Raw genomic sequence first — 23,066 nt, 5'->3', positions numbered from 1 at the left:
TACCTTTAAGAAGGGAAATCCACATCCGGAAGAATCATTATTATCCTGGGGAAAAGGGGTGATCAGTGAAGCTCGATCTCCAATCCTTGTTTCTACAACAAGCCACATTTTGCAAAATCCCATTCCCACAGAACTGAAAGTGGGGGGAAATCTTCTGAACAGAGAAAACCAACAGCAAAGGAACCGCCCCCCCAGGGGTGTCCACTCTTCCCTATGCCACCCAAAGCTAATATGTGCATATATTTGGCTGGAGTTACACGTAAAAATTGTGAGCTTGATATTAACTCCAAGATCTTCCTGAGTCTGACATTAATAGCCTGCAATTATAAGATTGCAGGAACTGGAGGTCTGGAGCCTTATCTTTGATTCTAGTTTTCCCTGGTTCTCTATTATCCAGCCAAAAGGAGAGGCGGGTAATAAATAAAATTCTTATTGTATTATTATTTTCATTATTATTTACTTAAATCTAATGTTCGCCATTTTTGGCTAAATGACCTGACTAAAATGACGCTGCTCATAATCTTTGTGTTGAGCCAAAGCCAAAAGGGAAGCTCCTTCAAGAGCTCCTCTTTGAGGGGCATCATCTCTCATTCAATTTCTATGGATCAATGCTATGCAATCCTGGGATTTGTAACTTGGTGAGATACCAGCATTTTTCAGCAGAGAAAGTTCTTTCTTTTTTTCAATTTACTTTTTTTAAATTTATAAATTTGTCCAACAAAATGTACAAGCATACATTCTTCTCTCTTTTTACAGTATCTTAGACAAAAGAGTATGTCATATTATATACAATCTAACACTAAATAAACATCAAAAACTTATTTAATCATATTTCTTATCATTATTTTTAAATTTCCATTACAACTTATACTACATATAACTCTATCACACACCTTTTATCCACTTATACATATTGTATTTCTTTATAATTATTATTATACCATTTTTTCCCTCTTCCCCTTACCCTTAGTTTGTGCCCCCTTCGCCAGGACCAACCAACTCATGTTGTTTCACCATTCCAAAATATCATTGTTTCTCTTGCTGGCTTATACCCCTTTCCCTCATTAAACACATACTCAATAAATTTTCCCCATATTTTCCAAAAGTCTGTTTTTTTACATATTCCCCCTTTAATTTTAATATTGCAAGTTAGTTTATCATTAATCGCTATATTCCAAATTTCCCTATACCATTCTTCTAATTGAATTTCTCTCTCTCTCTTCCCCCCCCCCCCAGTTTTTTGTTATTAACAATTTAGCTACTGTTATCAAATTAGAAAGCAATTCTTTCTCCTCTTGTAAGGGAATTATATTATCATGTATAAGTAATAATGCTAATTTTGGTGTAATCTCAATCTCTATTTTTATTATTGCTCTTATTTCTTTGAATATATTTTCCCAAAATTTTTGTATAATATTACATGATCACCACATACAAAGGTACGTCCCTATTTCCTGACAACCTCTCCAGCACTGATTTGAGTATTTTTAATCAATCTGATTTACCGTATATACTCGAATATAAGCCGACCCGAATATAAGCAGAGGCACCTAATTTTAACACAGAAAACTGGGAAAACATATTGACTCGAGTATAAACCGAGGGTGAGAAATGAAGCCGCTACAGTAAATTTCAAAATAAAAATAGGTAACAATAAAATTACATTAATTGAGGCATTAGGAGGTGAAATGGTGTTGAATATTTACATAAAATTGTAATTTGAGATAAGACTGCCCAACTCTGATTAAATCATTATTCTAACCTTCTTCAATGTAAATGTATTTACGTATCCTTCCAACAATAATAAAGAGAGTAAAATAATGAAAATAATAATAATAATAATAATAATAATAAAGTAAAATAATGGAAATGCAATAATAATAGTAATAATAGAGTAAAATAATAAATGTAATAATAGAGTAAAGTAATAAATGCAATAATAATAAAGTATAATAAATGTAATAATAATCATAATAATAGAGTAAAATAATATAAATGTAATAAAATAATACATGAAATAAAAATAATACTAATAACAGAATAAAAGACTAACTAACCTTGACTCGAGTATAAGCTGAGGGGAGCTTTTTCAGCCTAAAAAAAAAGGGGCTGAAAAACTAGGCTTATACTTGAGTATATACAGTAATCTAATGGGAGTTAGATACCATCTCCATATCATTTTGTAGTAATTTTCCTTAATTCTTATAGACATATTTTTTAGTATTCTCATACTCCATATGTTTGCCCATTCTTGATTATTCACTTTTCCCCTCAAGTCTGTTTCCCATATTTCCTTCAAATAATCTTGTTCCTGTTCGTTCATTAATAATAGTTTATAGATATCACTTACTGTACCTTTTAAAGGTAGCAGAGAAGGTTCAAGACAGATCTATTGCACCAGAAAGCAGGCTCTTGGGCAAAAGATGAGGGCATCATCCAACCCAAGGTGATCCTCAATTTGCCGATGTCCTTGCCTTTGCAGCACTACTTGACCTGCTTCAGCGGCACCATCGCGGTGCCCTTTCTGCTTGCGGATGCCATGTGTGTTGGGCTTGACCAATGGGCCACCAGCCAGTTGATTGGGACCATCTTCTTCTGCGTCGGAATTACAACTTTGCTACAAACGACTTTCGGGTGCAGGTGAGTGGGAAGATGGCGCCTCTTCATACATGCACTTCTTGTTTAGAGCTACTTATTTCTGCAAACTGCTTATCATGTCTGTTTCTCCTTCCTGGTGCCTTCTGGGTATATTATGGTGGAGTTGCCTTCCTTGGAGGCTTTTAAGTAGAGACTGGATGACCATCTGTTGGGAGGGTTTGGATGGTGTCTTCCTGTCTGGCAGAATAAAGGGGGTTGGGCTGGAATATCTTTCAACTATAGGGGAAGGTAGACTACCTGGGAGCCCAGTAGATGACCGTCTGTCTTCCTGCATCACATACGCCATCAACCAGTCTTCACCTGCTTGAATCAGGGCCCCAAATAACTCCAGGAACAGGCCTCAAATGCCAAGGCACCAAGAAACTTGCTTTGTTGGGCTGTGTAGTCAATAATTCAAATCCTTTTGAAGCATCCAAATGTTATGATAGATAGCACTATGTCACATTATTTTTGTTCCTGGATCATCAATGTCATTTCCTAATTGGTTCTGTCATAAAAAACATGGAGAAGTTTATTCAACTGTCAAAAATTTGTTTCTGCGGGAGAGAGGGAGGGACATCATCCTGCTAGAGCACATTTTGCTCTAGTTTTCCAGTGAATATCTCATCATAGAGTCCCAACCAATTAAATCTAGTTTGTGGCAGCCACAAAAGCAAAGTTTCTGGAGTAGAACAACAACTTCCAAAGTAAGGTAAAGGTAAAGGTAAAGGCTTCCCCTTGACATTAAGTCTAGTTGTGTCCGACCTTGGGGGATGGGTTTTTTTTTTTGTCATGTCAGGAGCTACTTGAGAAACTGCAAGTTGCTTCTGGTGTGAGAGAATTGGCCGTCTGCAAGGAAGTTGCCCAGGGGTCGCCTGGATTAATTGATATTTTTATCATCCTTGTGGGAGGCTTCTCTCATGTCCCCGCATGAGGAGCTAGAGCTGATAGAGGGAGCTCATCCGCCTCTCCCCGGATTCGAACTTGCGACCTGTTGGTCTTCAGTCCTGCCAGCACAGGGGTTTAACCCACTGCACCACCGGGAACTCCTTGGGGGATGGTGCTCATCTACATTTCTCTTAGGTCATGTGGCCAGCATGACTGTAAGGGGTGCCTTTTACCTCCCCGCCAAAACAGTACCTAGTGATCTACTGATATTTGTTTTTGAACTGCTAGGTTGGCAGGAGGTGGGGCTGACAACGGGAGGTCATCCCATCCGCGGATTCAAACCGCTGACCTTCCAGTCAGCAAGTTCAGCAATTCTGGTTTAATCTGCCGCACCACTTGCCCCTGGTAAGGACCACACAAGCAAACAGGAATAACACTTTCAAACCAGGAACAGAAGAAAAATTCAAATTTTGCTCTAGAGTGTTATAGCTCAGAGAAGTCAGCACAATCTCTTCCCGCGTTCCTCTCCCTGTTTTATGGTGGTTTTTATTTCTGCGCTTGGCACACTTTGACTGACTCTGGGTCAGAGAAGAATCCCTTTTAGGGTTTGGTCCTGTTTTATAAAGGCAGGGCAGGGCCGTCCACGCCAGGAAAAGAACAAGGCCTTTATTCTTGGCAGGACAAAGGTGCATTTTTCCAAAAGAGGTCGAGAAAAATTGCAGATCTCTCCCTGGGTGCAATGCAGGGGAATTCCTGAACAAGGCTTGGTGGTTTTCTTTGGGAGGAATCAAAATCCTATTTGAACTGGCTTGGTGTTTCCGTCCTGCTGAGACACTCTTCTCCACCCAATAATATTCAGTTTCATGAGCAAATAGGTCCTGCTTTTGAAGAAAAAATTCCCAGAATTATTGGAAGAACCAAAAGGAGAGAAGTCGAGAGATGTCGGCGGAAGGTTGGATGCCAAGAAGGACCTGGCCGCCATAATTGTGAACACAATGAGGACAGGACATGGCTGTCAATCAAAGTGGTCCAAGTGGTGATCAGCACACTGGATGCAGTGCCTAAAGACCTTGGCCTGCACTTAAGCACAATCAGAGCTGACAAAATTATCATTTGTCAGCTGTGAAAGGCCACCCTACTGGGATCTGCACACATTATTCACCGATACATCACACAGTCCTAGATGCTTGGGAAATATCCGATGTGTGATCCAATATAACAACTAGTATAGTGGTTGTGGTGGTGCAGTGGGTTAAAGCACTGAGCTGCTGAGCTTGTTGACCAAAAAAGGTCACAGGTTCGATTCCAGGGAGCGGTGTGAGCTTCCGCTGTCAGCCCTAGCTTCTGCCAACCTAGCAGTTCGAAAACATGCAAATGTGAGTAGATCAATAGGTACCGCTCCTGCGGGAAGGTAACGGTGCTCCATGCGGTCATGCTGGCCACATGACCTTGGAGGTGTCTATGGACAACGCCGGCTCTTCGACTTAGAAATGGAGATGAGCACCACACCCCAGAGTCAGACATGACTGGACTTAATGTCAGGGGACAACCTTTACCTTTACTATAGTGGTCTTGTTTGCTGTGTACTAATCTTGTTGTGTTTCAAATAATAATAATAATAATAATAATAATAATAATAATAATACATCACACAGTCCTAGATACTTGGGAAATGTTCGACTTGTGATTTTGTGATACGAAATCCAGCATATAGAGCTCGTTTGCTGTGACATACTGTGTTTTTGGGTCAGTAAAATAATAATAATAATAATAATAATAATAATAATAATAATAATACATCACACAGTCCTAGATACTTGGGAAGTGTTCGACTTGTGATTTTGTGATACGAAATCCAGCATATAGATCTCGTTTGCTGTGACATGCTGTGTTTTTGTGTCAGTAAAATAATAATAATAATGGGAAAAAGTAAATAAAAAAAAGAGGGTTCACAGCCCATTGAAGAATTAAAGGTAGATAAATTGCTAAATGCAAGAGAAAAACAAGTAAAGTAACAGTAGTAACAATATATAATTTAATGGTAGAAGATAAGGAGTTTATGATTGCAGCAATACGTAACAAATGGATTGAGGTTAAATCATTAAGAACACAAGAAATAGAAGAAATAACTAGGAACATGAATAAAATAAAAATAGAAAAATATAACGAATTAGAAAAAAGATGGTATTAAGATGGTCTTGAACAACTGGCTTATATGGTAAAAGGGAAGAATTTGAAGTGTTGGCATTGTAATAAAGAAAACGTACTTATTCGCATATGTGGTTGGAATGTTCTGAAATTAAAAAAAAATTCTGGCAAATGATACAACAAAAATTCAGGAAGTATTGCAGATAAAAATTCAAATTAATAGTTATTTGCTACTATGGGGAGTGTTGGAACACCCAAGTATAAAAATCAATTGCCAGGAGTTACTTAAAGTAACAATAAGAGCAGCACATGCGGTGATCGCTAGAGGATGGAAAGACAAATCGAAATGGACGTTAAGCAATTGGAATGATTATATGTCTGATCAAGTGCTGGTAGACATTACGGGAATTATGACTAAGCAAGCAATAAGAACGGACAAATAAAAGGTTATTACAAATAGATGGAAGATATATTGTCGAAGGCTTTCATGGCTGGAATCACTGGGTTGTTGTAGGTTTTTTCCGGGCTATATTGGGTGAGGGTTGGAGTTTTTATGTACACATCTGTCTGTATGTGTGGGTTTTCTTTAAACGGTGTAACCCAATTGTTGATCTGGGAGATAATCCATTGAAATCCACAAGCATGTGGACAATTTCAACAGAAAGGAGGAAACCATGAAAATGAACAAAATCTGGCTACCAGTATTAAAAAAACGCTAAAATTACAACAGCAAAAGCAACAGAGGGGAAACAATCAGGCACATCTAATCACCTCTCAACAAAAGATTGCCCCAGGCACTTCCATGCCATCAAATGCTAATCAAGGTGGTTGGTTGAAACATTCACACCTAGCTCCAGCAGACAAGAGTTCTTTGCCCCACCCTGGTCATTCCAGAGATATATAAACCCACTTTCCTAGTTCCAACAGACCTCACTACCTCTGAGGATGCTTGCCATAGATGCAGGCGAAACGTCAGGAGAAAATGCCTCTTGAACATGGCCATATAGCCCGGAAAAACCTACAACAACCCAGATGGAAGATACACTTCAACTGGGTGAAAAATGGAGGAGCCTATGATCACATCAAAGAAAAAAATACCAGTGCTTGGATCTGCAAGATTAATAGAAATACACTGTGGTTGAGGAGGGAGGGAGGGAAAAAATATAATCTACACCAATGTAAATCAGCATAATGCCATTAATATTTGTTGAATTACTCGGGATTTATGCTTGTAACACTTGGAATATGGTTCGCTGATTTGTTTTTATAGAATAATGAAATACGTTTTTTTTAAAAAAAAGATTACACGTCATCACAAAATTTGAAAAATCTTCTATTCCTGGTTTGAAAGTGTTATTCCTGTTTAATTGTGCAGTCCTATCTTTGCAAGGAGTTGTTCTGCTCCAGAAGCTCCATTTTGTTGAAGTTGAATTAGTTGAGACTCAGTGATGAGATATTCAGTGAGAAACGATAGCAAAATGTTTGGAAATAATAATTGGGACCGTTTATTTTCCGGTCCCAATTCAAGGTATAGGTTATCACATACAAAGCTTAAACGGTTTGGGACCCGCCTACCTTCGTGACCATATCTCTCTCCACATACCAACCCGGGCCCTTAGATCTTCGGGGGAGGCCCTCCTTTCACACCTACCAATCTCACAAGCTCGTCTTGTGGGCACAAAGGAGAGAGCCTTCTCCTCTGTGGCTCCCCGACTTTGGAACTCCTTACCTGGAGAGATCAGGAAAGCCCCTTCCCTAGAAACGTTCAAAAAGAACCTTAAAACCTGGCTCTTCCGCTGTGCCTTTGGCGAATAGGTACAACAATATGACACCATTGCACCCCTCAACACTCTTCCCACTGGAATACACGCCCTCCAAATGGGAAGTTTAGCTTCACAACTATTTTTGTTTTTACTAGTTCCCTGTAGATAACTTGCTCCTATTTTTATCTCATTGGAGTCTTAGAATCATTTTTATCTTGTACATGTGGCCCGCCCATTGTTGTTGTGATTATGTTTATTGGAATGTTATTTTATGACTGTTTTTATATATATTTTTTCTTGATGTAATTTGATGATGTTGCTTATTGTTTATGCTCTGGTTTTATTTTATTGTAATATGTTGTCCGGGCTTGGGCCCATGTAAGCCGCTCCGAGTCCCCATTGGGGAGATGGTGGCGGGGTATAAATAAAGCTTATTATTATTATTTATTATTATTATACTCCCCAAATAATCCCCCTACCCAAATCCCACCCAACTCTTGGAAGTACTGTTTTTGCACCATGCACCTGTGTCAGCGTAAGAATTTGCATTTCAACTGGTCGGGATGAGTGTTGCAATTGTAATTGCTGCTTTTGGCAGCCAGATGAACTTGCCCTATGCAAAAAGGCATCAACAGGAGATCGGTTTGCACGCTGGTGCCTTTGCTCTTTTGCTTTCTCTGTTATTATCTCCAGATGTTTCTGCCTGGGAAATTGAAAAGAAGCCTGCCCTGTTTTTGGAGCACTTCCCATAAAAGCAATATTCTAATGAGCCCTGTGTTTCATTCCATTTTAATTGTCAAGCTTGCCACCTTGACGTTCCTTTCCGCCTGGGAAGGCAATATACAAGTGGCTGTTGTTTTGTAAATATGAGCCTAGCATGATATTAGAGAGTGGTCCCCGTTAAACCCAGCCTTACTTGACCCTCTCGTTATAATACTATTATTTACTAGCCGTCCCCTGCCACGCGTTGCTGTGGCCCAGTCTGTGAATGTGTTTTGTGTTTATATATGTATGTATGTGTGTATGTATATGTGTGTATTTATGTGTGCATACATGTGTATATATTTGTGTATTTGTGTTTATATGTGTATATGTATATTTTGTATATGTGTGTGCTTGTGTATATCCCTATATGTGTGTATATATATGTGTGTAGGTGTGTAGGTGTATATGTAGGTGTGTGTATACTGTAAATTTGTGATTGCTTTGCGTATATTGCGTGTCTGTATGTATGTGTGCATGCGTATATTTTATTTATTTATTTATTTACAGTATTTGTATACCGCTTTTCTCACCCCGAGGGGGACTCAAAGCGGTTTACACATACGTAATGGCAAAAATTCAATGCCAATACAAACAATTACAATTATTAGACATAAATTATGTCTACACCACAATTAGACATAAATTAAATTTAAAAAATACATCCAAGAGAAGTAAAACAATCATTAAAACAATAAAACAGTCTCGTGGGTCGAATTGCCATTCCAGTCGTTGTCTTTCTGAAATGCTGCATATATTTACTTCTACTGCCTGAAGGCCTGGTCCCAAAACTTTGATTTTAATTTTTTTTCCTAAAAGCCAGGAGGGAGGGAGCGGATCTTACCTCATTTGAGAGTGTGTTCCATAGGCGGGGGGCCACAGCCGAGAAGGCCCTGTCTCTCGTCCCCGCCAGACGCATCTGTGCTGTGGAAGGGAGTGAGAGCAGGGCCTCCCCGGATGATCTTAGATTACGAGGTGGGAGGTAGGGGTGGATGCGTTCGGAACCATATATGTATATTTCTGTGCTTATATGTGTATATGTATATTGTGTATATGTGTGTGCTTGTGTATATGCATATATGTGTGTATGTATGTGTATATGTGTGTAGGTATATATGTAGGTGTGTATATGTGTATATTTGTGTGTGCTTGCATATATATCTGTGTGTGTCTGTCTATATGTGTGCTTGTGTATATGTATACAAATGTATATGCGTATATGGTTTATTTTGGCGGGGGGGGGGATGTTAAAGTCCATTCTGCTGGTTTTTTGTGTGTTTTTAGGGGTGATGGTCACTCGTTGGCCTAATAGGTGCATTGTGTCCAAATTTGGTGTCAATTCGCCCAGTGGTTTTTGAGTTAGGTTAATCCCACAAACGAACATTACATTTTTATTTATATAGATTTGGAGAATGTGTCTGTTGGTCTAATATAAGAACACTGGTTTGTTGGAATATTTCTATTTTATCGGTGTTGCTCATTGATCTCCGACTTATGGCAAACCAAAGGCTGGCTTATCCCAGGGTTTCCCAGGCATATTCCTTGCTCTTCCTGTTTACCCCAAATCCCTTTTGATTGAATGGAATGCACCTGCAAGAGACCTCTTCTTAGGTCTGCGATGCCATTGCAACTGTGCTGAAACTGCGGTCTTTCTTTCCCACAGGTTACCCTTGTTTCAGGCCAGCGCCTTTGCTTTCTTGGCTCCGGCCAGAGCCATCCTCTCCCTGGACAAATGGAAGTGCAATAACACAGGTAAGCAAGCGGGAGCAGTCTGTTTTTGTCTTTAAACCAATTACCCTATTGACTCCAATCTGGTGCTCACCTTTTGGGGCTAAACAACCTCCCCAAAATTAGGGTGCACATTCAATTTGCATAATACGGCCCTTTTAGTGCTGAGCCAAAGCCAAAGGGAAAGCTGTTTCAGGAGCTCCTCTTTATGGAACGTTGTCTCTCATTTAATTGCATTGACTCAATGCTACGCATCTTGGGATGTGTAGTTTGGTGAAACACCAGCATCCTTTGACAGAGAAAACTCAAAACCTTGGTCAAACTACATCCCCCATGGCTCCATAGCATTGGACCAAGACAAAGAAAGCGGATTTATTCTACTGCATAGATGCACCCCAAGGTTTTCCTTTCTGTTGCTGGAAGCTTTGGTTTTCTAACATTTTTATCTTTTAAAGGAGGAATTCTAAGCAGGTGGCCACTGTAATAGCTACATTGGAAAGAATTTATTTATTTATTATTATTATTTATTGCATATATTTATATCCCGCCCTTCCTCCCACAAGGGGGACTCAGAGTGGCCTCACATGAGCATCGGAGGATGCTAACAGCATAAATACCATAAAAATTACAATTCACAATAAAATCATTTAAAAACATTATACAACATCATCAGTAAAATTTAACAATAAATTAATAGATTAACGTGCCAGTAAAGAATGCACTTTTTGGCTACTGTAATGGCTATATTGGAAAGAAAGAACTTTTCTGGGTTGTTGTAGGTTTTTCGGGCAGTATGGCCATGTTCTAGAAGCATTCTCTCCTGACGTTTTGCCTGCATCTATGGGAGGCATCCTCAGAGGTTGTGAGGTCTGTTGGAAAGTAGAAAAATTGAGTTTATATATCTGTGGAAAGTCCAGGGTGGGAGAAAGAACTCTTGTCTGTTGGAGGTAGGTGTGAATGTCCAAACGAATCTCCCCTTATGAACCTGCGAGGACTTTAAGATCATTTGGAGAGGGCCTGCTCTCAGTCCCGCCATCATCACAAGCACGGTTGGCGGGAATGAGAGACAGGGCCTTCTCAGTGGTGGCCCCTTGTCTATGAAATGCCCTTCCTAGGGAGATTAGATCGGCTTCCTTGCTCCTATCATTCCGGAAGAATCTTAAGACATGGCTATTTGAGTAGGCATTTGAAAATACGGAGTAACAGATATAATAATAGAATAACTATATGGCGGAACTCGACATTGTTTTAATGATATTGATTGAAGTATGTTTCATTATAATGTTTGCTTTTATTGTTGCTGATGTTTTTTATATTGTATATTGTAATTGTGTCCTTGGTTGCATTGAATTCTTGCCTTGTAAACTGCCTTGAGTTGCCAGAAGGCTGAGAGGGGCGGTATAGAATTGTACTAAATAAATAAATAAATGTTTGAATTGGCCACCTTGATTAGCATTTGATGGCCTGACAGTTTTTAGGTGTGGTTTGTTACTGCATGGGGGAGTCCTTTGTTGGGAGGTGTTAGCTGGCTCTAATTGTTTCCTTTCTAGAATTCCCCAGTTTTTGAATGTTCCTCTTTATTTACTGTTTTAGGGTTTTTAAATATTGGGAGCCAGATTTTGTTCATTTTCATGGTTTCCTCCTTTCTGTTGAAATTGTCCACATGCTTGTGGATTTCAATGGTGTCTCTGTGTAGTCTGACATGGTGGTTGTGAGAGTGGTCCAGCATTTCTGTGTTCTCAAATCATATGCTGTGTCCAGGTTGGTACATCAGGTGCTTTGCTATGGCGGACTTCTCTTGTTGAAGTAGTCTGCAGTGCCTTTTATGTTCCCTGATTCGTGTTTGGGCATTGGTGGTCCCTATATAGACTTGTCCATCTGCATGGTATATGGCAGACTCCTACAGAGGTGGGAGGATCCTTTTTGTCCTTTGCTGAATGTAGCATTGGTTGGATTTTCTTGGTTGGTCCGTAGATAGTTTGTAGCTTGCGTTTCCTCATCAGCTTCCCTATGCGGTCAGTGGTTCCTTTGATGTATGGCAAGAACATATGGCAAGAATGCACCTTTTGGCCACTGTAGTGGCTATATTGGAAAGAATGCACTTTTTGGTGCTGCGTATGAGATTTGGCAGCAAAGACTCCTTGTGGATTCAGAGTTTTGAAAATCGATTTACACGTGAGATTTGGTGGCACATGAGACTCAAGTCAATATTGTCGCACTTACGTTGGATTTTGAAAAGGGTCAAGTTCTGAGAATGACACCTGATGTGTCGAAATCCGTGGCGCAAAGTGCAAGCAGGGGTGGATCCCATATTTATTACGTCATTCTTTGATTGTAAGGTGCCATCAGTTGTACGACACACACTCATGTCAGGATTGCTATCAGCAGGAAAACTATACACAAAGGTTAAAGATTTCCTCTTGAGATTAAGTCTAGTCGTATCCGACACTGGGACTCTGGTGCTCATCTCCATTTCTAAGCCTAAGAGCTGGCATTGTCCATAGAATCCTCCAAGGTATTGAGGCCGCTGGCATGACTGCATGGAGCATCCACGATTCTGAGGTGCACCCAGTTTTGCGAGAGTGTCAGATGCAAATGCATCCACGGAAATCCTTCAATCCTGGTTTCTTTTCTAGGCCAGTCATCCACCCATCTTGTTTCCATTGTGTTTCTCAGAGTAGAAAGAACTTCTATTGTTACTTTTAAATCCCTGTGCCCAGGTTTGGGATAATGTAACTGGGTAGATTGTAGATATTCAGATAGGTCATTGAGGCTGTTAGGTATTGCGCCAGTGCTTTGGGTAATGATGGGTGTGTGCATTCCATGGCCAAAAAGGAAGGCCCAATCTCTTGCTCAAGGTGGATCAAGCCCAGTGACTCACCTTGCCTCCAGTGGCTTTGATGATGTCTTCTTTGAATCCAAAGACCCACCTGGTTCCCAGGAAAGGCCTAGCTAGATCTCAAAGAGGGGTGCGGGAAAACGATGACAGATTACAGCTTATTATTGCATGCAAAGTGCATTAAAGTCCTTGCCTCACTTTCCGAGCAACCGTTTTGCAATGGGAAGAGATCATGGGGGATCATGGCTAACGGGTCGCTGCATCAACCTATACTTAAACTAAGATGGGAACTTTTGTACCTGCCCAGTTTTTGGGTGCATCTATGCTGCAGAATGATTGCAGTGTGGCCTCTCTTGAATGCAAATGTTGGTGCCTCTTCACTTCCAACATGGGAGTAAAATGGAGCTAGAATACTTGAGGGAAATTGCCTTGCTGTCAAAGAGGAGCCCACATCAAAGACCCACATTGCTTTGGGCCAGCATTGTCAATAACCGCTAGCCATAGCCTTTAGACTCTTCCAAGCAGAGCATGTGTCAATGTATCTGTGCTTTCCTCTTGTCTTAATAATAATAATAATAATAATAATAATAATAATACTTTATTTATACCCCGCTACCATCTCCCCAAGGGACTCGGTGCGGCTTACATGAGGCCAAGCCCACAGTATATCAGTAAACAAAAGCAATAACAAAAATAATCAATACAAAACAGTTTTGCAGTCTCCTTTCGTTGGGTTGTACAGGGAAAGATGGTACAGGCCAGGATTGCTTTAAATCTTGGCATTAGGGGGACCACATTACCGCAAAGTTGCACAAATTTTTTTTGTCTCCACTGTCACCAATTTCTAGGTAACTCTGCAAGCCAATGCAAGGGAAGCCGAGACATGGTAGAATTGCCATTGGTCTTCCCAGTGGGTGGGCTTTTGAGTCCAGTTGGGGCAGAAGGCACTTGTGGGACATAAAAAGCAACATTGGGTTGCACTTTTCTCCACTTTTAAATGTTTCAGTTACATCTTTTTGGACTCAGGAGTGTTGTGCATTTAGTATTATTATTATTATTATTATTATTATTATTATTGTGCATCCCTGTCTGATTCTATGTTTATTTATTTATTTTATTTACCCCGGGGACGGACTCAGAGCGGCTAACAAAGGCAGCAATTCGATGCCACAAATCAATAACACAGTATAAAACCATAAATACATACAGAGTTAAAACAATAGCAGTTAATTATAACCAGTTATCATAACAGTCATTAAAACAAAACTCAGTCAACAAACCCATTGATAGAACAATAAAACCGTATCCTCATATATATCGTCTTGCCAATCCATTTCCAGTCAAAGTGCTGCTTTATGTTTATTGTCCGAAAGCCTGGTCCCAAAACCAAGATTTTAATTTCTTCCTGAATACCAGGACGGATGGGGTTGATCGTATTTCATTTGGAAGCGCGTTAACCATAGAATTTAACCACATTGATTTAAACCATGCAAGTCTTCTGTGACTTGCATGGTTTCCCTTTAATGTGTCCCAATGCCTAGTGGTTTCTCTTTCTACTTTCCTCAAGCCATAACGGCGACGAACGGAACGACGGAGCTGCTGCACACCGAGCACATCTGGTACCCCCGGATACGAGAGGTAGGTAACTCGCGCTGCGGATTGGCGGCTGCCCCTCCCTTTCTCCCTTGGATCATTGCAGGGTTGTGGAGCTGGTTCCCCTTCTGGTTCCCCTTTGCTTCCTGTTGCAAAAGGTTTTGTGCCCATATTCAAGTTGCAGCCTTTTAAAACAAATACAATCACAACTATGCAACAAAGGGGTAAAAGTAGGGTGCCACCACTCCAGATTTGGACACAAAACCCAATTTCCAAAACTGTTTTATGTCCAAAAAAGAAGAAGAAAGAAACAATTTCATTCTGCCTGCTAAGTGTGGATCCAGTATTTTTATTTCCTTGCCTACAATCCAGTGCAGGTCTGAGCCACTTTTGGCCCTCCAGGTGTTTTGGACTCAGACTCCTACAATTCCAAGTTGACTGATGGAGAGGTGGCGGCCTCTATAAATCATTAGAATAATTCAAATGCAATAGCGTTGTTGCATGCCAATAAAAGTGTGTGAATGGCACCCAAGGGACGCTTTGGCTTGCAGTTTGCGATCTGTTCTTGCCCAGGAACGTGTCATAGAAATTGGAATGCTGTGGTTGAGCTCTATCTCTTTCTCTCGCTGCCAGATCCAAGGCGCCATCATAATGTCCTCCTTGATCGAAGTGGTGATCGGCTTCCTGGGCCTGCCGGGTGTCTTGCTGCGCTACATCGGGCCGCTAACCATCACGCCGACCGTGGCGCTCATTGGCCTCTCTGGCTTCCAGGCAGCCGGGGAGAGAGCGGGGAAGCACTGGGGCATCGCCATGCTGTGAGTCCTCCTTCTTAGCTTCTCTTCTAGACATGTGCACGGATACGTTTTTAGCCGGTCCCTTTGGCCATTCAGCTCATCTGTTTTGTTATGGGTGCTCAAAACAGCAAGGACCCAGCTGTTACGGATTCCTGTCCGAAAAGGGACCACATGGCAGCCAATCATGGCTCCTGCTCCCCTGTTCGGCATCATAGTTGAATCTTTATGATCTTCCTTTATTTTCCTGATTCTTTTATTTAGTGGGACTTACTACAGTACTATTTACCCTTCTTTTGTTTTTTAAATCAGGTTTATTTATTACACAGATCTATGAGTCAATAGTAAACAATGCATGCGTTAATCCATATGAATATGTCATGTAACATTAACCAGTATGGATGTTTTTCCGACGTCTTCAACTTAGTCTTCTCAGTTCTCATAATCTTATTCTTAGACGCAGACACCTGAGTTAGTTTTAATATTAAAGCATAGTGTTGGAAGAGACCTTGTGAGCCATCCATCCCTATTTATTTATTTATTTATTTATTTTTATTTACCTTACTTATATACCGCTGTTCTCAGCCCGAAGGCGACTCACAGCGGTTCACAACAAATAAGAACAGCAAAAATTCAATGCTACAGTGTAAAAACAGTTAACAACCTAACACATTACACAATTAATAAACAATTACTACAATAACCATTCACTATCGTCTCATCATCAAAAACATGATCCAGATTCGTCATCCATTGTTCCATTCCAATGTTCATTAACCAATCATTGCACTAATTATTCGAAAGCCTGCTCAAACAGCCAGGTCTTCACTTTTTTGCGGAATACCATTAGAGATGGTGCTAGTCTAATGTCCGTAGGAAGGGCATTCCACAGCCGAGGAGCCACTGGTTGGGCTGGATTTTTTTTTTGTCCTGTCAGGAGCGACTGGAGAAACTGCAAGTCGCTGGTGTGAGAGAATTGGCCGTCTGCAAGGACGTTGCCCAGGGGACGCCCGGATGATATGATGTTTTATCATCCTTGTGGGAGGCTTCTCTCATGTCCCCGCATGAGGAGCTGGAGCTGATAGAGGGAGCTCATCCGCTTCTCCCCAGATTCGAACCTGCGACCTGTCAGTCTTCAGTCCTGCCGGCACAGGGGTTTAACCCACTGCGCCACCGGGGGCTCTGTTGGGCTGGATACACATATTGTATATTTATTTCTTTGTATACTACTGAAGTTGTGATTCCATTAAATTTCTGGGTTTGTTTTGCCCTGTGTTTGTTCTTGCCGAGGTTACTGTATTGCATTTCGTTGTTGTATTTATTTATTCCACGTGTTTTGAAGAAACAATACTTTCCAACAGGGAAAAAACTCTTTAGGAAAGGCCTGGGCCAACTCGGGCCCTCCTTCCAGGTGTTTTGGACTCCAACTCCCACAATTCCTAACAGCCTCAGAACCCTTCCTTTTCCCCCTCAGCTGCTTAAGTGGGGCCTGAGGCTGTTAGGAATTGTGGGAGTTGGAGTCCAAAACACCTGGAGGAAGGGCCCAAGTTGGCCCATGCCTGCCTCAGGAGATCTTTTCAGAATATAGATTCCAAATACAAAGTAAAACTGGTTGCATTTATACTTTTTTTAAACAAATATTGCAAAGATTGTTCCAAGAAAAAAAAACAATGGCATGCCTGCTGTTAAGAATGGATGGAGTGAACCATCTTTATGCTGCATGTCTTGATGGGCATTTTTTCTCGCATGGGCAGCTGTGCGACGTCAATGCCAATGGGTGCAAGTGATTGGAGTGTTTGTGTGTTTCCCTCCCTTCCTCTGCAGAACGATTTTCCTGGTGCTGCTGTTTTCTCAATACGCTCGGAACGTCAAGCTCCCTTTGCCCATCTACAAGTCCAAGAAAGGATGGACAGCCTACCGGTTGCAGCTCTTCAAAATGTTCCCTGTAAGTCGCCAGTGTTTCGCTTTGAGTTCGTAAAAGGCTAGAATTGAATTCTGTTCAAGTTGTTGCTGAATCTTTTTCTGCTTTTCCAGGCGTTGTCTTTCCTTGAGGGACGGAGGCCGTGTTAAGGGAGCCTCGTGCTTCCTTCAAAATGGGCATCAGGGATGCTGAAACAATGAGCTCCTTGTGGAGACAGACAGGAGATAAATCAGGCGGATAAATGCTTCTATTCTGGAATTGCTACCCACATAATTGGCTTTTTAGAAACGATTAAACTGGGGTGCCAACGGCTACTTGCTCGGATCACTGAATGGAACCTCCATTTGCAAAAGAAATCTTACCTTTGATTACACTATGATGGTTGCTCCTGGGCGATCAATGTTGTTGTTCATTCGTTCAGTCGTTTCCGACTCTTCATGACTTCATGGACCAGTCCATGCCAGAGCTCCCTGTCAGCCGTGGCCACCCCCAGTTCCTTCAAGGTCAGTCCAGTCACTTCAAGGATACCATCCATCCATCTCACCCTTGGTCAGCCCCTCTTCCTTTTTCCTTCCATTTTCCCCAGCATAATTGACTTCTCTAAGCTTTCCTTTCTTCTCATGATGTGGCCAAAGTACTTCATCTTGGCCTCTACTATTCTTCCCTCCAATGAGCAGTCAGGCTTTATTTCATGGAGGATGGACTGGTTGGATCTTCTCACTGTTCAGGGCACTCTCAGAACTTTCCTCCAGCACCACAATTCAAAAAGCATCCATCTTCCTTCACTCAGTCTTCCCTAAGGTCCAGCTCTCACATCCGTAGGTGACTATGGGGAATACCATTGCTTTGACTATGCGGATCTTTGTTGCCAGTGTGATGTCTCTACTCTTCACTATTTTATCAAGATTGCTCTCCTCCCAAGAAGGAAGCGTCTCCTGATTTCCTGGCTGCAATCTGTGTCTGCAGTAATCTTTGCACCTAGAAATACAAAGTCTGTCACAGCCTCCACATTTTCTCCCTCTATCTCCCAGTTGTCAATCATTCTTGTTGCCATAATCTAGTTTCTTTTAATGTTTAACTACAACCCAGCTTTTGCGCTTTCTTCTTTCACTTTGATTAGAAGGCTCCTCAGCTCCTCCTCGCTTTCAACCATCAAAGTGGTGTCATCTGCATATCTAAGATTGTTAATGTTTCTTCCAGCTATTTTCACCCCAGCCTTGCATTCGTTAAGCCCCGCACATCACGATCAATGTCTTTCCCTAATTAGTTCTATCATAAAAATATGGAGCAGAGTTTACTGAACTGCCAAAACTTCGATTCTTGAGAAGGGAGGGAGGGACATCATCCTGCTCGAACACATTTTGCTCTAGTTCTCCAATGAAACTCTCATCATTGGGTCTCAACCCATTCAACACAGTTGAAGTCACAAAAATGAAATTTCTGGAGTAGAGCAAATACTTTCAAAGCAAGGGCCACAATATTAAATAGGAAAGAACACTTTCAGGCCAGGAACAGAAACTCTTCACAGGAGTGTTGACCTTTCCCTATGCAATCCAATGCTATACCGAAGTTCACAGGAGTGTTGACCTTTCTCTTTGCAATCCAACACACACACACATAAATACACACACACACACATATATATATGTGTGTGTGTGTGTGTATTTATGTGTGTGTGTATATATATACACACATACACACACACAGACATATATATGGCTGAAGTTACACTTAAGAATTGTCCCTGTTCCAACTTAGGAACAAACTTACAGGGCCTCTCTTGTTCATCACTTGAGGATGGCCTGTGTATATATCTCTATCTGTCTATCTGGCTTGAGTTACATCTAGTAAATGCCCCTTTTCCAACTTACATACAAATTCAACTTAAGAACAAATCCACAAACCCTCTCTTGTTTGTCACCTGGGAGCTGCCTGTAGTGTCTTTCTGTGTGTTATTCAATTGGATTGTGTTCTTTAGGTGTGTCCTTAACATACTTAACATAAACATGCCAAGTATGGGTTTTTTTTACTGAAACTTCATAAAACCATTTTTGCAAAGTAGATTGTAAGGTGGTGGTGTTTTCTGCCACCTGGTTCTTCAGTGTTGGTTCTATCCTGGTGCTTTTCTGCAGATTATCCTGGCCATCCTGGTCTCGTGGCTGCTGTGCTTCATCTTCACGGTGACCGATGTCTTCCCGCCTGACAAAACCAAGTACGGTTTCTATGCGCGCACCGACGCTCGGCAAGACGTGCTCTTGGTGGCGCCCTGGTTCAAAGTCCCTTATCCATGTAAGTATGGCGTTTGTGTTTTGAAGACATTTCCCCTTATACTTTGTTTTATGAGGTAGTTACTTCAGTCACACCTTAATAATTTCCCTCTTCTTGCAGCACCTTTTTATAATAGCAAAAGATGCTCCCTCCTTGGCAGTATTATTACACTCTGTAACACGATTTTTGTTCCTGGTTGGCAAATGCCATTTCCTAATTGCTTCTGTCCTAAAAACATGGGGAAAGTTTACTAAACTGTCCAAACTTTGGCTTTGCAGGAAGGACATTCTGCAGCAGATAATATTATATAATAATAATAATAATAATAATTATTATTATTATTATTATTATTTGAAACACAACAAGATGAGTCCACAGCAGACAAGATCACTCTGCTGGCTGTTGTATTGGATCACACGTCGGACACTTCCCAAGTGTCTAGGACTGTGTGATGTATCGGCGAATAATGTGTGCAGATCCCAGTAAGGTGGCCTTCTGCAGCTGGCAGATGGTAATTTTGTCAGCACCAATTGTGTATTATTATTATTATTATTATTATTATTATTATTATATTACACTATATAACACAATTTTTGTTCTTGGGTTATGATTGTTATTTCCTAATTGGTTCTATCATACAAATATGGGGCAAGTTTATTAAACTGCCAAAACTTTGTTTTTACAGGAGGGACATCCTGCTATAGCACATTAAACAATAACAACAACAACAATAATAATAATAGTCATAATTTACATTATTTAACACAATGATTTTTGTTCCTGGGTTGTAAGTGTCATTTTCTACTTGGTTCTATCATAAAAACATGGGCAAAGTTTATTAAACTTTCAAAACTTTGTCTTTGTGAAAGACCATTATTGTACTATATTATTATACTATCTATATATATATATATAAATGTAATGAGGATGATGGTCCTCCAGATGTGGTGTCTTGGTGTTGGGTCCTTAGGTTGCTGTGGAGCCCCCTTCTTGACTTGCATGTTCTTCCTCAGTGAGGACATTGGTTTCCAGGTGGAAGGCAGTCCCGGTCAGGGTTGGCTGGACGCGCCTTCCTCTTGGCATGTTTCTCCCTTTCACCTTCCATTTGTGCATCTTCAAATTCCGCAGCACTGCTGATCACAGCTGACCTCCAGTTAGAGTGCTCAAGGGCCAGGGCTTCCCAGTTCTCTCTTGGTGTCTATGCCAGAGTTTTTAAGGTTGGCTTTAAGCCCATCTGTAAACCTCTTTTCCTGTCCACCAATGTTATGTTTCCCATTCTTGAGTTTGGAGTAGAGTAACTGCTTGGGGAGATGGTGATCTTTGGGCATTCGGACAACATGGCCAATCCAGTGGAGTTGATGGCAGGGGAGCATCGCTTCAATGCTGGTGGTCTTTGCTTCTTCCAGCACACTGACCTTTGACTGCCTGTCTTCCCAAGAGAATTGCAGGATTTTTTGGAGGCAGCACTGATGTAATCGTTCCCGGAGCTGCGTATGACGTCTGTAGACAGTCCACGTTTTGCAGGCTTATAGCTGGGTTGGGAGGACAGTAACTTTATAAACAAGCACCTTGGTATCCCTACGGATGTCCCAATCCTCAAACACTCTCTGCTTCATTTGAAAAAATGCTTCAGCCTATATATCCCTTTGGGATGTTGCGTAGGAAGCTATTATATGGCACGTTGTTTTGAATGCAATGCAAATGAATCCATTTCTTTCTTTCCTTCCCCTCCACAGTTCAGTGGGGTTTGCCCACCGTCTCTGCAGCTGGCGTCATTGGGATGCTGAGCGCGGTGGTTGCGAGCATCATTGAGTCCATTGGGGATTATTACGCCTGCGCCAGGTTGTCGTGTGCACCACCGCCCCCCATCCACGCCATCAACAGGTAAACCTCCCCCCCCCCGCCCCACCACCACCACCAAAAGAAAAACAAGGCCTCACTGGCCTGGGCACCTCATGCCTTTGGCTCTGAAATACAAATGGCCTTGGGAATGTGACCGCATTTGTACATATACCTGGCATTGCCTAGGTGTCATAGAAAGGATTCTGCCTGTCTCCTTTTTCCCTTCTCTGACTCTGAGGAGGCCCCTCTCACAATATCTCCACTCTGGCACTCTTTGGGCACACTCTCTCAGCCCTCCCTCCTTTCCCTTCTATCCCTTCTTCTCGCTTCTCCTTCCTTCCTTTCTTCCTTTGCTTTCCTTTGTACACCTCTCTCTCTCTCTTTCCTTTTTTTCCCTTTCCTTTCTCTAATAATAATAATAATAACAACCTTTATTTAATACCCTGCCACCATCTCCCCAATGGGGACTCGGGGCGGCTTACATGAAGCCAAGCCCAACAGCATACTACAATAAAGTAAAACCAAAGCACAATAACAACACAGTAAAATACATACAACATATGACTACAAAGACAATAAAGCAAAATCATACACAGTAAAATAAAATAACATAACATAAGAATGAGTGGGCAAGATACAAACTAAGATACTAAAAATACTAAAATCAGGATGAGATAGGAATGGAGCAGATTGTTTGTGGGGGAGAAACTCATAAAGGAACAGGGTCATAAATATAGACCTTCATACAGGTGGGGAAATATACGCGGGGGACAAAAACCGTTGTGGGGGAGCAACTGTGTATGATAATATGGCTACAATTACACAATTTCTCCCTCTCTCTTTTCCTTCCTTCCTTCCTTCCTTCCTTCTCTCACTCACTCTCTCTCTCTTTTTCCTCCCTTTCCCTTATACACTTTTTCGCTCTCTCCCTTATGTTTTCTTCCTTCCTTCTTCCCTTGCTTTCCTTTGCATGCCTTCATCTTTCATCTTTCTTTCCTTTGTACACCTTTCTCTCTTTTTTTATTTCTCTGTCTTTCTTTTCTTCCTCCCTCCCTCCCCCTTTCTTTCTTTTGTACACGTTCTTTCTTTCCTTCCTTTTTCTTCCTTCCTTCCTTCCTTCCTTTTATTTATTTATTTATTTATTTACAGTATTTATATTCCGCCCTTTTCAGCCTGAAGGGACTCAGGGTGGATTACAATGCACACATACAGGGCAACACATTCAATGCCGTTTTTGACATACAAGACATACAGACAGATAGAGGTCATTCAGCAGTTTTTCAACTTCCACTTTGGATGCTAGAAGTTGCTCGACTCCGGCCAAAGGGGGAGCTGTCGCTTCATCCACTATGACATCGAGCCTTTTGATCATAGCCTTTCCTCCTTGCTCTCTGGCATTTTTATGGTGTCATAAATTAATCTCCACGCTTTAAGCGGTCCTTAATTTTTCTACACACAGCACAGCTGTTTTCGAACTGCTTAGGTGAACAGTAAGCTGGGCTATTTAACAATCAGGGCTCAACTCCTGCTCGAGCTTCAAACTTGCCACCTTTCGGTCAGCAGTGATTTATTGGTGCTAGTGATTAACCAGCTGTGCTACCAGCCCGGCCCTTTTTCTTCCTTTCCTTTCCTTTCCTTTCTTTTCCTTTCCTTTATACACTTTCTCCCTCTCTCTTTTCCTCCCTCCCTCCTTCCCTTTCTTTCCTTTGTACACCTTCCTTGCTCTCTCTCACTCTTTATTTCTTTCTTTCTATTTCTTTCTTTCATTTTCTTCCTTACTTCCTTTCTCCTCCCTCCCTTTCCCTTACACACTTTCTTCCTCTCTCTTGTCTTTCTTCTCCCTCCCTTTCTTTCCTTTGTAGACCTTCCTCTTTCCTTCCTTCCTT

General features: G+C 41.3%; 1 protein-coding gene across 3 annotated transcripts in view; it reads left to right on the top strand.

Annotated features, from left to right (window-relative positions):
* Positions 1-23,066, top strand: part of SLC23A2 (solute carrier family 23 member 2) — a 106,312-nt gene that overhangs the window by 67,109 nt on the left and 16,137 nt on the right. For all 3 annotated transcript variants that reach the window (XM_067470758.1, XM_067470759.1, XM_067470760.1), the window contains exons 5-11: positions 2,483-2,640; positions 9,862-9,950; positions 14,333-14,403; positions 14,992-15,173; positions 16,974-17,094; positions 19,203-19,359; positions 21,075-21,222. In XM_067470758.1, coding sequence (XP_067326859.1) covers positions 2,483-2,640; positions 9,862-9,950; positions 14,333-14,403; positions 14,992-15,173; positions 16,974-17,094; positions 19,203-19,359; positions 21,075-21,222 — 926 coding nt within the window. The remainder of the gene's footprint in view (positions 1-2,482; positions 2,641-9,861; positions 9,951-14,332; positions 14,404-14,991; positions 15,174-16,973; positions 17,095-19,202; positions 19,360-21,074; positions 21,223-23,066) is intronic.

This window comes from Anolis sagrei, chromosome 7 (genome assembly GCF_037176765.1).
Source record: "Anolis sagrei isolate rAnoSag1 chromosome 7, rAnoSag1.mat, whole genome shotgun sequence".
Classification (NCBI taxonomy): domain Eukaryota; kingdom Metazoa; phylum Chordata; class Lepidosauria; order Squamata; family Dactyloidae; genus Anolis; species Anolis sagrei.
This window is presented reverse-complemented; position numbering and strand designations above follow the sequence as displayed.